Source organism: Leuciscus leuciscus, assembly GCF_965113295.1.
Source record: "Leuciscus leuciscus genome assembly, chromosome: 10".
Classification (NCBI taxonomy): Eukaryota; Metazoa; Chordata; class Actinopteri; order Cypriniformes; family Leuciscidae; genus Leuciscus; species Leuciscus leuciscus.
This window is the reverse complement of record NC_138734.1, coordinates 44,733,249-44,749,639: the sequence shown is the minus strand read 5'-3', so window position 1 is coordinate 44,749,639 and position 16,391 is coordinate 44,733,249. Positions and strand designations below refer to the sequence as shown.

The following is a 16,391-nucleotide window of genomic DNA, read 5'->3' as shown; positions in this document are numbered from 1 at the left end:
GTTAACAAATACAACCTTTGATTTTAATAACGTATTAGTAAATGTTGAAATTAAAATTCATTGATTATTCAATTTTTCTGATAATTCTAACCTTTTTTTCTTGCCAAAGCCACATTTTTTATTTGCTTTTGGCATCTGGAACCTAAAAATAGACTTTTGATTTGCCTCAAGTGTGAAAAAGCATGCATAATTACGCCATGTGTCACCGTATTACTGTAAAAAACAAACAACAAAAAAAACATTTTTGTGTTGACATGCAAGCAAATCCAACAGAACATTTTTGGCTGATATGAGAACAATAATTCTGCATATTGTTTTCCTGGATAAAATCAGAGCGCTTGTCACCAGTGAAAGCCTGAAGCTCCAAACACAGACTTTTCAGGTTCTTACTATGTTGTGGAGCACAGATATGTGTATATGTGTATGTGTGTATGTGTATGTGTGTGTGTGTGTGTGTGTGTGTCTTTGCCCTCAGCGAGAGCGACAGAACAGTTTGTTAGTGGAGCAGATCGGGAATGATTCAGTCCCGGGGGAGGAGGAGGGGTGTCAGCGAGAGAGAGAGAGAGAGAGAGAGAGAGAGAGAGAGAGAGAGAGAGAGAAAGTGAGAAAGAGGCAAAAATAGAGACATTATCACCATGCACAGAGATGTATAATTTGTTTTTATCATCCGGTGTTGATAATTTTGGAGTAATGGGGGCAGTATTTATATCATTCATGCATGTGATGAGTTTAAACATTTACATGCCAATGCACTCTGAAAAAATGCTGGGTTGTTTCAACTCATGTTTGGGTCAAATATGGACAAATCCAACCATTGGGTTTCAAATTGTATAAAAAAATTGTTGGGTTTGTCCATATTTGACCCAAACATGAGTTGAAACAACCCAGCATTTTTAGATGCATTATGCTTGGATTGCATTCAGGATAAACATTTATATCATTTTATTATTTGTGTTCTCAGTATATGAGTTATATATGTTTTTGTGACATGTATGTTCATGCAATTAACATGTGGTTAGTAAACAAAGACTAGGCAAGCTAAAAAGATTTGAGGTACTTTAAGAGTTAAACCTTACCTCACTTTATTAAAGCATGTTTGACTGTTAAATATGCCTCATCTTGCATGATAATCCGTGTGGAGGTGATGGTGACAGCTTTATACGCATGGATGGTAATCTCTGGGATTACAGTTCTGCCCTTTTCCAAATAAACTACAACGTTGGACACAGAACCTTATCATTTTTGTGAGATATTTCATTTCACACTTTTACTTTCTCACTTTTTCCTCACAGGATTTACTCACCCTCCAGATGGATGCTGTATAGACGCTCTGAATGCTTTCTGCTTACTGTCATCCCGTTAACCGACTTGGAGTCTCACAGACACACACACACACACACACACAGAGAGAGACACATACGCACGCACGCGCGCAACGAAAACCGAGGCACGATGCGTTTTGACATGTCACGCGCGCCCGCAAAAAAAAAAAAAAAAAAAAACGTCAGTGACTCAACGCACGAGCTGCGCGCGCTTAATCCAGCGGTCCGTTGGATTGGGCGGGAAGAATCGAGTGAGGAAACACGGGATTGGGTGGATAGAAGAGTCAAACTGATGATGTGACTCAGATGAGGAGAAGAATCCACATCACTTCACTTCACTTTACCTCCGCTGAGGAGTTTCTGTTCGGCGATCACGGGGGAAAAAGACGTGTTTCCTGTCCACATTATTGACCTAATTGGAATTAATAACAGTTTTGGACAAATAGCTCGCCCAAAGGAAGATTATTAAAGAACATTGTACTATTTCACGATGGCTTTCATGGTAAAACACGTCGTCGGAGGTCAGCTGAAGAATCTGACAGGAGGTCTGACAGAAGACAAGCCTGAAGGAGAGAAATCCGAAGCGGCTGCTAAAGGAATGACACAAGAAGAGTTTGAAGAGTACCAACAGCAGCTAGAGGAGGAAAAGTAAGACAAACCTTCCTTCATACCTTATATCAGCGTGTTTTCTCTGAAATTTGTTGATGTTTTTGTGAGGTGAACGCTGTTGTGGAGAAGCGGACGTTTGGAAATGGGCGCGCATTCTTCGCGCTTCGTTGGATGTCGCGCGCGCTCGCAGCTGCTCATTTCGCTCGGGGAGATTCATGCTCAGCCAGATATGAATAATACTCCACATTATTTACATTACAGTCCAACAGAATTGCGTGTGTAATTTTGAATATTTGACCTTTTCATCGCGAATTCTGTCAAGTTGGTTCAGACATTGAGAGGTTTTAGCATTTGTTTATGAAAGTTGTGTATTCTAAAGTAGTATCAGAATTGATAATTAGAATTTAATGAGTTATATCTGTTCTTAAGCATGTGAGAACAAATTAAAAAAGAAAGATGAAACACTTATAAAAAAAAAAGTAATGTACCTTAGGGCTACATTATTAACATATTAATGTACAATGGTATTTACATGGTACCACTTACCATGTTTACCGTGGTGTATATACCATGATACATGTCCAAAAACACAATATTACCATGTTAGGCATGTTAGATTCAGTTCTCTGCTTTACACAGTATTAGAATCCACTTATTCTTGCCTCAGGTAAAATTCTTTTAATTAGTATTTTTACACCTAGTTTCAATCACATTTCCCAATCAGAACATTTAGGTCTAATGAAACACATCTTGTGAATTGTGAAAACCCCAAAAAATTTGGTTGTTATAACCATCATACTGATCAAGCCAAAACATTCCAGTGTTCTTCACATGCTTTGTCTTTAATAATCATCTCATGGAGGACTGACTTGAACAGGTGGCTGTGTTGACAGTACGGTTTGCATAACTGCCATATTTGGAAAATGATGATTTCACAGACTTCAAATGGCTGTGCCGATCTGGTAATCCAGCTCATTCCCTCGGAGAGCAGATTTTACATGCGGAGAACAGCTAGTTTAAGACTGTTGACTTTGACATGGAATTGTGTGTTTAATCTCTCCAATCAGCCAAACCACCATGATCTTCTCAAAGGTAATTTTTTTTTGCTGCTTATTGATATGGGATTATTTTAACTAGTCATTTGTTGTGGATGAGCATCAGTCGAGTGTCAGTGCGAGTCTAAATCCCTGAAATGTTTTCGCTCGTACTCGTCTTCTCATTTAGCAGACACTTATTATACGGATGATCCCTCTGGAGAAATCATAAAAGGAAGGTTCGGGGTTCAATACGACACTACCTGGTGAAACTCGTCCATTAGTGTGTTGTCCATTACAAGTGCATTACTGTTTTTTTAAACAGATGCTTGTTGATACAGCTTAACTTGTATTGAACCTGGAACATTTAAGTGCTCCAAATACCAAACCTAAATGTTATCTTTAATTGCTGGTTGTTATTCCGCCACTTAAATTTGTCCATTCTGTTATGACCTTTGCTTTAGCCCTGGAGACCTTTAACCTCACATGACCTTTAACAATAACGTAACACATCTTGAGGTTAACTTAAAATCCCCAATTATGCTATTTTAAAGGCTCCTAATGTTGTTTTGGCATCTCCTACAACAGGTTCACATTCATTCAAGGTCAAAAACACATTAATGTCCTCATAATCTCCACTGCAGCATCAGCTCTTTTCTCTGAAACGCTTCGATCGAAAATTCAGTCTCTCTAAGCCCCGCCTCTCTGAGAGCTGCTCTGCTGTGTGATTGGTCAGAAAGCAAACGCTCATTATCATATCTGAATCTCAGCTCTTGATCACAGTGATACGAACAGTAATGATGGCGTGGGTTTTTACCGTATCAATCTCAGAAAACAGCGTCTTCTCCATTTGAACAACACAAACCAAACTCTTCCAGTCTCAGATACACTACAGTGTTTGAGGGCGGAGCTAAGAGACGCTGCTCAGCCAATCAACACCACAGGCTGGCATTATGCTAATTAGTTACAAACCTATACAGATTCAGCAGGAAGTGAGACAGTTCAGAATCGATTCTTTCTTTTAGGAGACAATAACTCCGTTTATTTGAAGTTTGATCTTTTACAGTTTTATTACACACTGCATGAAAGGCAATATCTGTAGAAGCACAGACATTTAGTTATGTATTAAGTAAATCCATAACTAATCAATTTCTGTTTTGATTATTTCCAAAGTTTGATATGCTGATTTTTTTTGTTGTTTTTTTGTTTGGAATTACAATAAATATTATAATCAAATAAAATTTTAATTCAATTTGATTTTGCTGATGTTGATTGTCTCATTGCGCACTTATTTGAAATATTTTCAGCTTTCTGTAATGGACGAATGCGATTGTTGTAAGCAACTGTTCGTTTCACCCAGACTTCTGGCAAATAAACCCTAGAAATCCAGTCAGTCTGAAGTTTTTTAATGCTCTCTTTGAAGGTATTTATTCCACAAGATTCCTCGGCGTACGAAAGCAGTTTAATCCTCCAGAATGACATCTCTCTCTGTGGACGTAGATTTGTTTTAGCTCATGCTAAAATGAAGCGAAACTGGCTTGTCAAGACAGAGATTACTTTTTAAGGTCAATTTAGGTCTTATATGATCATTATTCAAATAAGCATATCCCAAAAAAGTCCTAAAATTTGTCCAACCAACAATCAGTTCAACTGCTGTTTAAACCAGAAATCGGACAGATGATGCTTATTACCTTGAGATTGACATGTTAGACTAGCGTAGATGGATAAAAGATCAAAAGAGCCTTGAAGAGCCCAGTCCGTCCTCAGATTACAGTGTTTGTGTGTGTTTGAGATGCTTCTGTTCTCATTTCTCCTCAGGCAAGAGCGAGACACCAATTTTGCCCAGAAGAAGGCGGAGAGGGCTACCATCAGGACTCACTTCAGAGACAAATACAGGTTGCCAAAGGTAACAATTAATCACACATCTGCCCACACTATTAAAACTTCCATCCCAACACCTCGCTCATCAACACACGGCTGAATCGCACATTTCACCAGCAAATAAGGTGTTATATTGTGCATGAAGATATTATTATTAATAAGGTTCCATTTGTTAATATTAGTTAAGTGCAACATGAACAATGAAAAATACTTCTAAAGCATTTATAACATGATGAACAGTTGCATTTTTATTAACTAACATTAACAATGATTATACTCTTATTGATCATTGTTAATGTTACATTTAATCATTTAGCAGATGCTTTTATCCAAAGCGACTTTCTAATTTAGCCTAATTTATAGGGGTGTAACGAGACCCTCATGTCACGATTCAATATTATTTTATTGCGATACTCCAAGACTTATGATAAAAGGTTAACAAAACATTTACTGTTGATTAAAATGCTATAATTGTGACTGTAAATGAATATTCTTGGACTTGGTGCTGAAACCCAAAGCACAGGACAATAGAGACACCAGAATAACAATATTCATGGTTCTGAAGCTGAAAATACTGAATTATTGTAGATGAATATGTTTGTGCTCTTTCACTGACTAGATATATTTAAAATAATGTCGGCCACTTTTTACTGGTAACATCAGACATTTGACATTATCAGGACACACAGATATTCCCCATTACATTATTATACATTATATTCTACATTATATATAGTAGTTTAATGTAATACTGACACTAAAACTCTGAAAACTTGAATTTTTTTCTCACACAGACACAGTAATTTTTATTTTGGGTGAACTATACACTATACATATTGTTGCATTTTTGTATTGCAATATATTGTGACATGATATATTGTTACACCCCTATTCATTTACCTTAGTTGTGACGAAGATTTTGAAGCCTATTTTACTGATTCTGAGTTTTTGCATCTGGGCCGCGTTGAATCCACATTCACCAGAAAGCTCAAACAGTGGAGCGCTGGCGCTTGCAACGCCACGGTCATGGGTTTGATTCCCAGGGAAAGCAAGAACTGATAATAATGTAAATGTGTGCCTTGAAATGCAATGTTAGTCGCTTTGGATAAAAGTGTAAATGTAAATGAACAGGGCCTAATGTATTTGTGTGTATTCCATGGCCTGTTTTTCAGAACGAGCTGGACGAGACTCAGATCCAGGCGGCGCGAGATGACGTTGAGCTCCCCACTGAACTGGCTAAGATGATTGCTGAAGACAACCAGGAGGAGGAGCAGAAGCAGTCGGTCCTGGGTCAGCTGACCAACATCCAGAACGTGGACATGGGCCATCTGAAGGGCAAAGCTCAGGCCACGCTGGAGGACCTGAAGAACTCTGCCGAGAAGTGCTGCGTCATGTGATCATCCTCTCCTCATCTCCATGCTGACAAACATCCGTATTCATATATCCAGTGTGACGTGTAGGTTTCATGATGCTAATGTTGTTCTAGGAGTTTAAATGTCATCAAATATACACACCCTGCTCGGAGAATCTCACGGAAAACATGCTCAGGTCGCATTTCACCTGACGGGAAAGGTATATTTTGCATAAATTATGTTCTCATGAAAGTAACGTCGCAATGCAAATAACATGCAAGTATAATTTCTTGACTTTGTGGTGAAATACGACATGTTTCTGGAGATTCACTGCTCCGGTCTGAATAGGTTTATTACAGCGATAGCGTAGCGGGTTCGTGGAGAAACGACTCCCCAGACAGCAACATAGTGTCGGCTCAGATCCGGCCCACATACGGGCCGCGTTGAATCCACATATTCCAGATGTGGCCCAGATCTGGTACGCGTTGAATCCACATGTTCCAGATGTGGCCCGGATCTGGTACACGTTGAATCCACATGTTCCAGATGTGGCCCGGATCTGGTACGCGTTGAATCCACATGTTCCAGATGTGGCCCACATACGGGCCGCGTTGAATCCACATGTTCCAGATGTGGCCCAGATCTGGTACGCGTTGAATCCACATGTTCCAGATGTGGCCCGGATCTGGTACGCGTTGAATCCACATGTTCCAGATGTGGCCTGGATCTGGTATGCGTTGAATCCACATGTTCCAGATGTGGCCTGGATCTGGTATGCGTTGAATCCACATGTTCCAGATGTGGCCTGGATCTGGTATGCGTTGAATCCACATGTTCCAGATGTGGCCCGGATCTGGTACGGGTTGAATCCACATGTTCCAGATGTGGCCCAGATCTGGTAGGTGTTGAATCCACATGTTCCAGATGTGGCCCGGATCTGGTACGCGTTGAATCCACATGTTCCAGATGTGGCCCGGATCTGGTACGCATTGAATCCACATGTTCCAGATGTGGCCCGGATCTGGTTCGTGTTGAATCCACATGTTCCAGATGTGGCCCGGATCTGGGCCACGTTGAATCCACATGTTCCAGATGTGGCCCGGATCTGGTATGCGTTGAATCCACATGTTCCAGATGTGGCCCGTATCTGGTTCGCGTTGAATCCACATGTTCCAGATGTGGCCCGTATCTGGTTCGCGTTGAATCCACATGTTCCAGATGTGGCCCGGATCTGGTATGCGTTGAATCCACATGTTCCAGATGTGGCCCGTATCTGGTTCGCGTTGAATCCACATGTTCCAGATGTGGCCCGTATCTGGTTCGCGTTGAATCCACATGTTCCAGATGTGGCCCGTATCTGGTTCGCGTTGAATCCACATGTTCAAGATGTGGCCCGTATCTGGTTCGCGTTGAATCCACATGTTCCAGATGTGGCCCGTATCTGGTTCGCGTTGAATCCACATGTTCCAGATGTGGCCCGGATCTGGTATGCGTTGAATCCACATGTTCCAGATGTGGCCCGTATCTGGTTCGCGTTGAATCCACATGTTCCAGATGTGGCCCGTATCTGGTTCGCGTTGAATCCACATGTTCCAGATGTGGCCCGTATCTGGTTCGCGTTGAATCCACATGTTCAAGATGTGGCCCGTATCTGGTTCGCGTTGAATCCACATGTTCCAGATGTGGCCCATATCTGGGCCGCGTTGAATCCACATGTTCCAGATGTGGCCCATATCTGGTTCGCGTTGAATCCACATGTTCAAGATGTGGCCCGTATCTGGTTCGCGTTGAATCCACATGTTCCAGATGTGGCCCATATCTGGGCCGCGTTGAATCCACATGTTCCAGATGTGGCCTGGATCTGGTTCGCGTTGACACCACATGTACCGGATGTGGGCCCGGATCTGGGCAGACACTATGTTGCTGTCTGGGTCGCTACGTCTGTATGAAGGGCTTATGGGAGCAGGAATGGAGGTCCATCCACACAAACACCTTCACGTTTCACCTTAATGACCCCTGATGTCATTAACGCCCTTTGACCTTTCATTGAGTGCTGCTGTTGTGTGCAGGTGGTTTGATGTCGTCGACCTTTTTCTTTCTGGTTTTCCCTCTCTTTAAAAAAACAAAAAAAACAGACAGTAACATTGTGTCTGCCCACATCTGGGCCGGATCAGAGCCGACACTATGTTGCTGTCTGGGGATAATGATCTTCTGTTGAGGTGAGAATGAAGGAGTTCATGTTCTGTGTCTTATGAATGAAGCCATACTGGGATTTGGGTTCTGAGTGAAGGAGCAATAAGTGAAACAACATAAAGCAATATTAATATTCCCATCTCTGATCTAAAGGACAGAGCTAATAGCCAGTTCATGTGAAGAAAAAGGCTGTATTTTATTTGACCCGTAAGATTATTGTATGTTTATTTCTTTATTAATGGCAAGAGTGGTGTTTATTTTACTTATGCCCTCGATAGTCGTTTCCGTTGCATAAGTAACGTAATTACCAATGTGATGCATTCATGTAATTATTCTTCTGTAATTTCCAGACCTTGCTGATTTTTGACTGTTGAAAGTGTAATAAATATATTTGTACAAAGATTCTGATGCATGTGATGTGGTTTCAGGCTTTGTGTGATCATGCAGTGCCGTATCTGACCTGTAGGTGGAGATATTGGACAACAGACACAAACGCTTCACTAACACTAATTCAGCTCTCATCAGGAACTTTATAGGTAACAAATAACCTTTTTGCAAATGAACATTGAGTTTAGGTCAATTTCAGTGCTTAGAAGTGTTTTAATCACCTTTTAGCTGTTCTGAAGTTCACTAGTCCTGCAGTGTGACAGAGTTTCTCATGTACATGTACAGCATTTCTACAACCATTATAATGTTCTTTGAAGCTGTTTAAGCTGTTATACACCAGCTGTGATTTAGTGTATCTTACCTCACTGATTCTGTTTACATTTACACATTCATTTAGCAGACGATTTCATCCAAAGCACCTTACAAACGAGGAACACGACGAGCGAGTCATCATAGAGAGCCGCAGGTAACAGTTTCAGACGCTGTTCAGACGACACAGCCTAGACCAGGCAGAGACTGAGGAGAGGGAAGGCAAAGGGGACGATTGTTTTATACCCAACTGAAATTGTTTTTACAAAAATATGGTGATATTGGGATTTTGATTTAGAGAATTTGACAGAATTTTTAAGCTGTTTTAAAAATCAACATTATAGAAGCACATTTACCCCACATTAGAAAAAAAAAATCATGCTTGTAAATCATAATTATGACATGAAAGGTCAAAATTATGACAAAGTTGTTATTTAGATTTTTTATCTAATAATTTTGGCTTTTTGTGATAATTTTGATTTGTCAAAATGTTGATTTCTTGTGACAATTTTAACTTTTTGTCATAATTGCGTCATTATTATGACGTCATAATTTCGATTTGTCATAATTTAGACTTTTTGTCATGATTTAAACTTATAATTATGATTTTTTTATGTGATAATTTTGTCTGTCATAAATTCGACACGTGTCATTATTTCGATGACTTGTGTCATAATTTTGATTTATGTCATAATTTAGACTTTTTATATTTTAATTAAACTTTTTGTCATATTTTGACATCATCATTTTGTCTTTAGTTATAATTATGACTTTATGTCATCATTTTGAGGACTTGTCATAATTTAGACTTTTTATATTTTGATTAGACTTTTTGTCATATTTTGACGTCATAATTTTGACTTTAGTTATAATTATGACTTTGTCATAATTTTGAGGACTTGTGTCATAATTTTGACTTTTTATGTTATATTTATGACTTTTTATGTCATCATTTTGACTTTTTATGACTCATAATTTCTACGACGTGTCACAATTTTGACTTTTTATATCAATTTTTTTTTATGTCAATTTAGATTTTTTTGTTATATTTGACATTTTTTTATCATTTTGATTTTTTGGTCATAATTATAATAACTGAATTGTCATAGTTTTGACTTTTTATGCTATAATTATGACTTTTTATTTCATTACTTTATTTCATTAGCACAATTTTTTCAGAAACAGTCTTCATACAACAGAACAAGCATCTGTTGTTTTCTGGCTCACAGAGTCACTTTCAGAGAGTTGCCCATCTGAAGACTGTGACAACTAGCCCCGACACACACTGTTTCCCCTCTCCCAGCTTTTGTCCTGTAACAGACTCCGGGGATGGTTGTGGTTTTGCATAGTTCCTTCACTCCAATCCCAGTGTTTTCCATCTGAATAGCGGAGCGCGGCGGATCTCGAGTGCGCAGTGAAAGGACAGAGCCGTAAATATATTGTTGTGGAAAGTCTCTCCATTGACGTTCCTCTGGGCTGCTGCATGGCCAGGCGCACACAAAGAGGGTGAAACGGTCCAGAAAACACTTTTGTGGCCTTTTCTCTTCCAGCGGGGCGCGATTAAAACACCCGAACGCAGCCTGAGAGGAGCGGGGGATGAAGACCCGCCGGGATCCAGGAGGTTTACACAGGGGCTTGTTCTGGGGTTTGTGCTAAAGAGAAACAGATTTGTTTTTCTGCGCTTTAAATTGAAGAAGTGGTTTGCAGATGTTGAGCTTCCAACAGAGGAATGTGTGTGTGTGTGTGTGTGTGTGTGTGTGTGTGTGTCTCGCTCTCTCTCTCCTGACAGGGTTTTGTAATCTCACGCAGAGAGAGAGAGAACGAGAGAGAGAGAGAGACCACACAGCTCGCAAGCTTCATGAAATGTATAAAATTTTTATTTATCCCGTACAGGAGTTGAGCTTTGCCAAAAACGGCGTTTCTATGGATGAAATCCCGCGTTTACAGCCAATAGAACAAGAGAATGAATAATAAAGAGAGGAGGGTTTTGGAGGAGGGGTCGTGTGTGTGTGTGTGTGTGTGTGTGTGTGTGTGTGTGTGTGTGTGTGTGTGTGTGTGTGTGTGTGTGTGAATGCACAGCCGAGCGTGAAAGAGTCGGAGGGACAAAGACAGGCAGCATGAAGCCGTAACAGCACTTTAAGAGCAGAAAACACTCAAAACAACACGAGAAAGGAGGATTCTCCCTCAAAACAACACAACCACCCGTAACTGGAGGAGGATTCTCATGAAGAGACAGAGAAATGCTCTCGGATAGCAGCGGATCGAACTCAGCGACTGATGAAAAGCTTCATTGAGGAGGAAGTGTGTGTCTTTTCTCGCCGGAATGAAGTTTTTGCAGTTCTAACTTGAAGACACAGAGAACTGCGCTCGGATAGCAGCGGACTGAGCTGAGCTGAGCTGGACTGGACTGGACTGGACTGGACTGGACTGGACTGAGCTGAGCTGAGCTGAGCTGAGCTGGACTGGACTGGACTGGACTGGACTGAGCTGAGCTGAGCTGGACTGGACTGGACTGGACTGAAGGCTGCGTTGTGGAGTATAAATGCATGACTTGTGATGTATTGAAGTTTGATACTCTGAAGTTTTTTGCAAAGCAAACGGAGGATTATCATGGAGATGCAGAGAAATACTCTCGGATAGCAGCGGATCGAACTCATCGACTGATTGAAAAGCTTCATTTAGGAGTAAATGCAGGACTTTTCTCACCAAAACTAACTCTGAAGTTTTGACAATTCTCACTCAAAACAACATAAACCCCAAACGGAGGATTCTCTTGAAGACGCAGGGAAATGCTCTCGGATAGCAGCGGATCAAACTGATCTCACGGCTAAAAAGCTTAATTTTTGGACTGACTTTCCTTGTTGAAACCAACGCGATGTACGTTATTCCCCCGCCGTTGTGCGTCAGAACCGAACCGATGCGCGCGTGCATCTGAGCTCAGAAATGAAGATCATCTTGGCGTTAATCATGTGGTCTGTGATGATGACTCTGGACGCTCAGCTGGTTTGCTGGCAGGCGCTAGTCAGGTGTCACGAGGAGCGCGAGTGTGAGCTAGCGTATAACCAGTACCTGAGCGCGTGCGACGGGAACATCCGTGGGGAACGCCGCCAGTGTCCAAGCCACTGTATTAGCGCGCTAATCCGCCTCAACCAAACCGGATCTGGGCCGGATCTGGAGAGATGCTCCTGCGAGACGGACACCGAGTGTCTGAGCGCCAAACGAGCCATCGATCCCTGTCTCCCGCGCACTCATCCTGGCGGAGCCGATAGCATGGGTTGCACCGAAGCGCGCCGGCGTTGTGAGGACGACCCTGCGTGTCACGCGGCTTTGATGGCGTATCTGTCCCACTGTGGACAACTGTTCAACGGGAGGAAGTGTTCGTCGCAGTGCCGCTCCACCATCGAGGATCTTCTGCTAATGCCGAACGGCGTCTTGCTGAACACCTGCGTGTGCGACGGCCTCGAGCGGCCATTTTGTGAGGTTGTGAAACAGAACATGGTGAAACTGTGTTTGATCGGAGACGCCGGCGTCGAACACGATGATGCGTACGAGGACGAGGATTACGAGACGAAGCCGGGAAGCGAGGCGAGTGACGCGGTGATGTCGAGTTCAAGCGCTTCGGCTCTTTCTCAACTCGTGCTTCTGCTGTTCGTTCTCTCTGCGTTCGAGACTCTGCTAATGTGACTGAGTGAAACCGCTGGAATACACGACACTGCTTCACATCTGGAGAGTTGTAACACTATGCACCCAATACTTGCCCGCTTTGTAAGCGGTGTCAAGAAAAAATGGCATCTAAACAAAAGATCACACACAAAATTGGATAAATTTCATACATTTTTTTTGTGTCATTATTGACTTTTTGTCATAATTTTGATATTTTTCGTCATAATTATATGTAATACTGATTTATGCCATAGTTTTGTCTTTTTATTTTGGCTCTCGCAGCGTTTGAGACTCTTTAAATGGCTTGACGATCGAGTGACACCATTCAAGGCTGGAATACACTTCAAATCTGGAGATCTTACAACTCTTTCTTGTTAGTGGTTACAAGAATAAATGGCATCACACACTAAACAACTAAACATCACACACTGACACTATACTCTTACATTTTTTTGATTTCGATAGTCAACTTTAGACATTCTGCTGCCTCTAAAGGTGCTGTATGTAACTCTCACTCTACTAAAGCATAAGAATACCCTAATATGTTTGCATACACTGAGGAATCATGCTGAGTTCACACACTCGTCTCTCTGGAACACACCAGTTATTTACTCTGGAATGTGTGTGTTTGTTTTGCTCTGTGAAACTGCACGTTGTTCATCTTCATTGTCCACTGCCCTCGTTCCAGTAGCGTGTCTCAAACTGGTGGCCCGTGTGAGTGTGAGTCCGAGGAGGCGGGGTGGGAGAAACCATGATCTCCAGTGTTCTGAGTTCGACTGTTTCCACCACTAGCTGTTGTTCTCACAGACTGCACCTTTAACTCTCATTAGAGGATTAGTAGACTCTCTGCTTCAACACTGCAAAAAATGCTTGTTTCTTGTTTCCAATCCAAATTTCTAAAAATTCTTTAATCAAGAAGCATTAACTAGAAAACTAAAATGACTTTTTGTATCTTTTTTTATTTTTTTATTAAAAATCAAAATGAAGTGCGAGATATCTGCCAATGGGGCAAGAAAAATCTTGTTTTCCATTAGAATTCAGATTATTTTTCTTGTTTTCCATTAGAATTAATCTTGTTTTCCATTAGAATTAATCTTGTTTTCCATTAGAATTCAGATTATTTTTCTTGTTTTCCATTAGAATTAAGTTTATTTTTCTTGTTTTCCATTAGAATTCAGATAATTTTTCTTGTTTTCCATTAGAATTCAGATTATTTTTCTTGTTTTCCATTAGAATTAATCTTGTTTTCCATTAGAGTTCAGATTATTTTTCTTGTTTTCCATTAGAATTCAGATTATTTTTCTTGTTTTCCATTAGAATTAAGTTTATTTTTCTTGTTTTCCATTAGAATTCAGATAATTTTTCTTGTTTTCCATTAGAATTCAGATTATTTTTCTTGTTTTCCATTAGAATTAATCTTGTTTTCCATTAGAGTTCAGATTATTTTTCTTGTTTTCCATTAGAATTAATCTTGTTTTCCATTAGAATTCAGATTATTTTTCTTGTTTTCCATTAGAATTAATCTTGTTTTCCATTAGAGTTCAGATTATTTTTCTTGTTTTCCATTAGAATTAATCTTGTTTTCCATTAGAATTCAGATTATTTTTCTTGTTTTCCATTAGAATTCAGATTATTTTTCTTACCTCATTGGCAGATAGTTTTGCATGTTTGCAGTGTTAAAGCAGAGTCTACTGATACTCTAATGAGAGTTAGTTGACATGTAGTTATTTATAGTTAGTAGAATGTCTAAAGTGGAACATCGAAATAAAATGTAACCAAAAAAGGTTAAATATTAAACTTTACGGTTCTAGACAAAATTTTAAAGAAGAATAAATTATTGCATTCTGATTTCATGTTTAACGTTCTACTGATAAAGCATGTTTACGAGTTGCTCAATTCATCAGATTTAATTACAAAATGATCCCGAACCCTTTAAGCTTCTGTATGGAACCTTTTCTTCTGACTTGTAAGTCGTTTTGCACACAACAAACTCACACGGAAACGTGCGCCTTAATGCACAACAGATGAAAACATGATTTAAAATCATCTCAAAAATGTGTTTGACTGAGTCAGAATCAGAGTCTGCTCTTGTTCCATCACTCGCTGTCTGTGGATCTGAGTAGTGGATCCAGCACTGACTCGAGATGTTCTGGTCCATCACTCGCTGTCTGTGGATCTGAGTAGTGGATCCAGCACTGACTCGAGATGTTCAGGACATGAACTCTTCACAGTGGATCTGAGCCGTCGAGTGGATCCAGCGCTGACTCGAGATGTTCAGGACATGAACTCTTCACAGTGGATCTGAGCCGTCGAGTGGATCCAGCGCTGACTCGAGATGTTCAGGACATGAACTCTTCACAGTGGATCTGAGCCGTCGAGTGGATCCAGCACTGACTCGAGATGTTCTGGTCCATCACTCGCTGTCTGTGGATCTGAGTAGTGGATCCAGCACTGACTCGAGATGTTCAGGACATGAACTCTTCACAGTGGATCTGAGCCGTCGAGTGGATCCAGCGCTGACTCGAGATGTTCAGGACATGAACTCTTCGCTGTGTTTGTTATGATTTCAGCGTATCGTGGCTCTTGAAGTGTGTGTTTAGAGAGACTCGAGACCAGCAGTGAGTGTGTGTCGAGCTCTTACTTCCAGCAGACTCTCATTGTTCTCACAACTCACTTCAAATATTTGCAGTGCGCGTCTCATAAAGGAGCCGGTGTGGGGATCAAGAGCTTCATTACAGAGGCCCTTCAGAAGAACAGTCTCACACACACACACACACACTTCAGCTTTACTGTTCCTCTCATGAGATGATCTAACCATCGCATCTCTAAACGTCTCCGCTCTTCATGAATGCTGGAAATCAGCTGTGTGTTCAACGTCAAGCTTCAAACTGAGTTAATATTGGATTTCAGTGGTTTTCAGTGTCAAACTTTCTTTCTTTGCATATAATGAATTATTAGTAATGTCTAATGAGTTTATGTCAACTCTGAGATCAGAAACGGACTCTATGCAAGTGTGTGAATGCAAATCTTCTTCTACACTGTTGTTTCCAGTCCAAATATCAAGAAGCATTTACTAGATGAGTAAAATGCCATAAGAAATTCTGACGAAAAAAAATTATATTAAGTGAGTTTTTGCTTAAAACAAGCAAAATGATCTGCCAAAGGGAAAAATAATCTTGTTTTCCATTTGTTTCTTGTTTTCCATTTTTTTTCTTTTTTCCATTTTTTTCTTGTGTTCCATTTGAATTAAGATTTTTTTCTTGTTTTCCATTTGCTTTAAGATTTTTTTCTTGCCCCATTAGCAGATAATTTTGCTTGTTTTAAGCAAAAACAAAAAAAAAAATTTAATCAGGAAACAAGACATAATTTCCTATGTCATTCTACTCATCTAGTAAATGCTTCTTGATTTAAGAATGTCTTGATATTTGGACTGGAAACAAGACATAAATACTAAGTGAGAACAGCATTATCTGCAGTGAATGGTCAGTTTTCTCTCAGTGCACTGGAAGGGAATCATGCACAGAACGTCAAAGATGAACTGTTTATAGTGGTTTATAATGCGTCTGATATTGGAGGGAAACTCCATCACATGTTCTGTGTGCTTGTGTAGAGTGTGTTTCTGCTTCAGTATTTCTTCAGTT

General features: G+C 40.4%; 2 protein-coding genes across 6 annotated transcripts; both read left to right on the top strand.

Moving 5' to 3' along the window:
• The first annotated feature begins 1,492 nt into the window (after positions 1–1,492).
• On the top strand, positions 1,493–6,418 carry cplx3b (complexin 3b). The gene is made up of 3 exons (XM_082182810.1): positions 1,493–1,970; positions 4,784–4,871; positions 6,019–6,418. The coding sequence occupies exons 1-3, from the start codon at positions 1,813–1,815 to the stop codon at positions 6,241–6,243; spliced, it is 471 nt and encodes a 156-aa protein (XP_082038936.1). The 5' UTR covers positions 1,493–1,812; the 3' UTR covers positions 6,244–6,418.
• A 4,703-nt stretch (positions 6,419–11,121) lies between these two features.
• Positions 11,122–15,791, top strand: LOC309507756 (growth arrest-specific protein 1). 5 transcript variants are annotated; one of them, XM_082182121.1, is made up of 4 exons: positions 11,122–14,254; positions 14,320–14,930; positions 15,139–15,186; positions 15,265–15,791. In XM_082182121.1, exon 1 carries the CDS (start codon positions 12,031–12,033, stop codon positions 12,769–12,771), a length of 741 nt encoding a protein of 246 aa, XP_082038247.1. In that variant the 5' UTR covers positions 11,122–12,030; the 3' UTR covers positions 12,772–14,254; positions 14,320–14,930; positions 15,139–15,186; positions 15,265–15,791. The 5 variants fall into 5 exon arrangements, with proteins under 5 accessions (XP_082038247.1, XP_082038245.1, XP_082038244.1 ...); XM_082182119.1 differs by having other exon boundaries at positions 11,122–14,117; positions 15,139–15,791; XM_082182118.1 differs by having other exon boundaries at positions 11,122–14,148; positions 15,139–15,791.
• Positions 15,792–16,391: the final 600 nt, after the last annotated feature.

Bases quoted from the DNA above. Each gene is read 5' to 3' on its own strand.
- LOC309507756 (XM_082182119.1), top strand. From the start codon at position 12,031: ATGAAGATCATCTTGGCGTTAATCATGTGGTCTGTGATGATGACTCTG.
- cplx3b (XM_082182810.1), top strand. From the start codon at position 1,813: ATGGCTTTCATGGTAAAACACGTCGTCGGAGGTCAGCTGAAGAATCTG. The intron at 1,971-4,783 runs GTAAGACAAACC...ATTTCTCCTCAG, and splicing joins CAGCAGCTAGAGGAGGAAAA to GCAAGAGCGAGACACCAATT. The intron at 4,872-6,018 runs GTAACAATTAAT...CCTGTTTTTCAG, and splicing joins ACAAATACAGGTTGCCAAAG to AACGAGCTGGACGAGACTCA.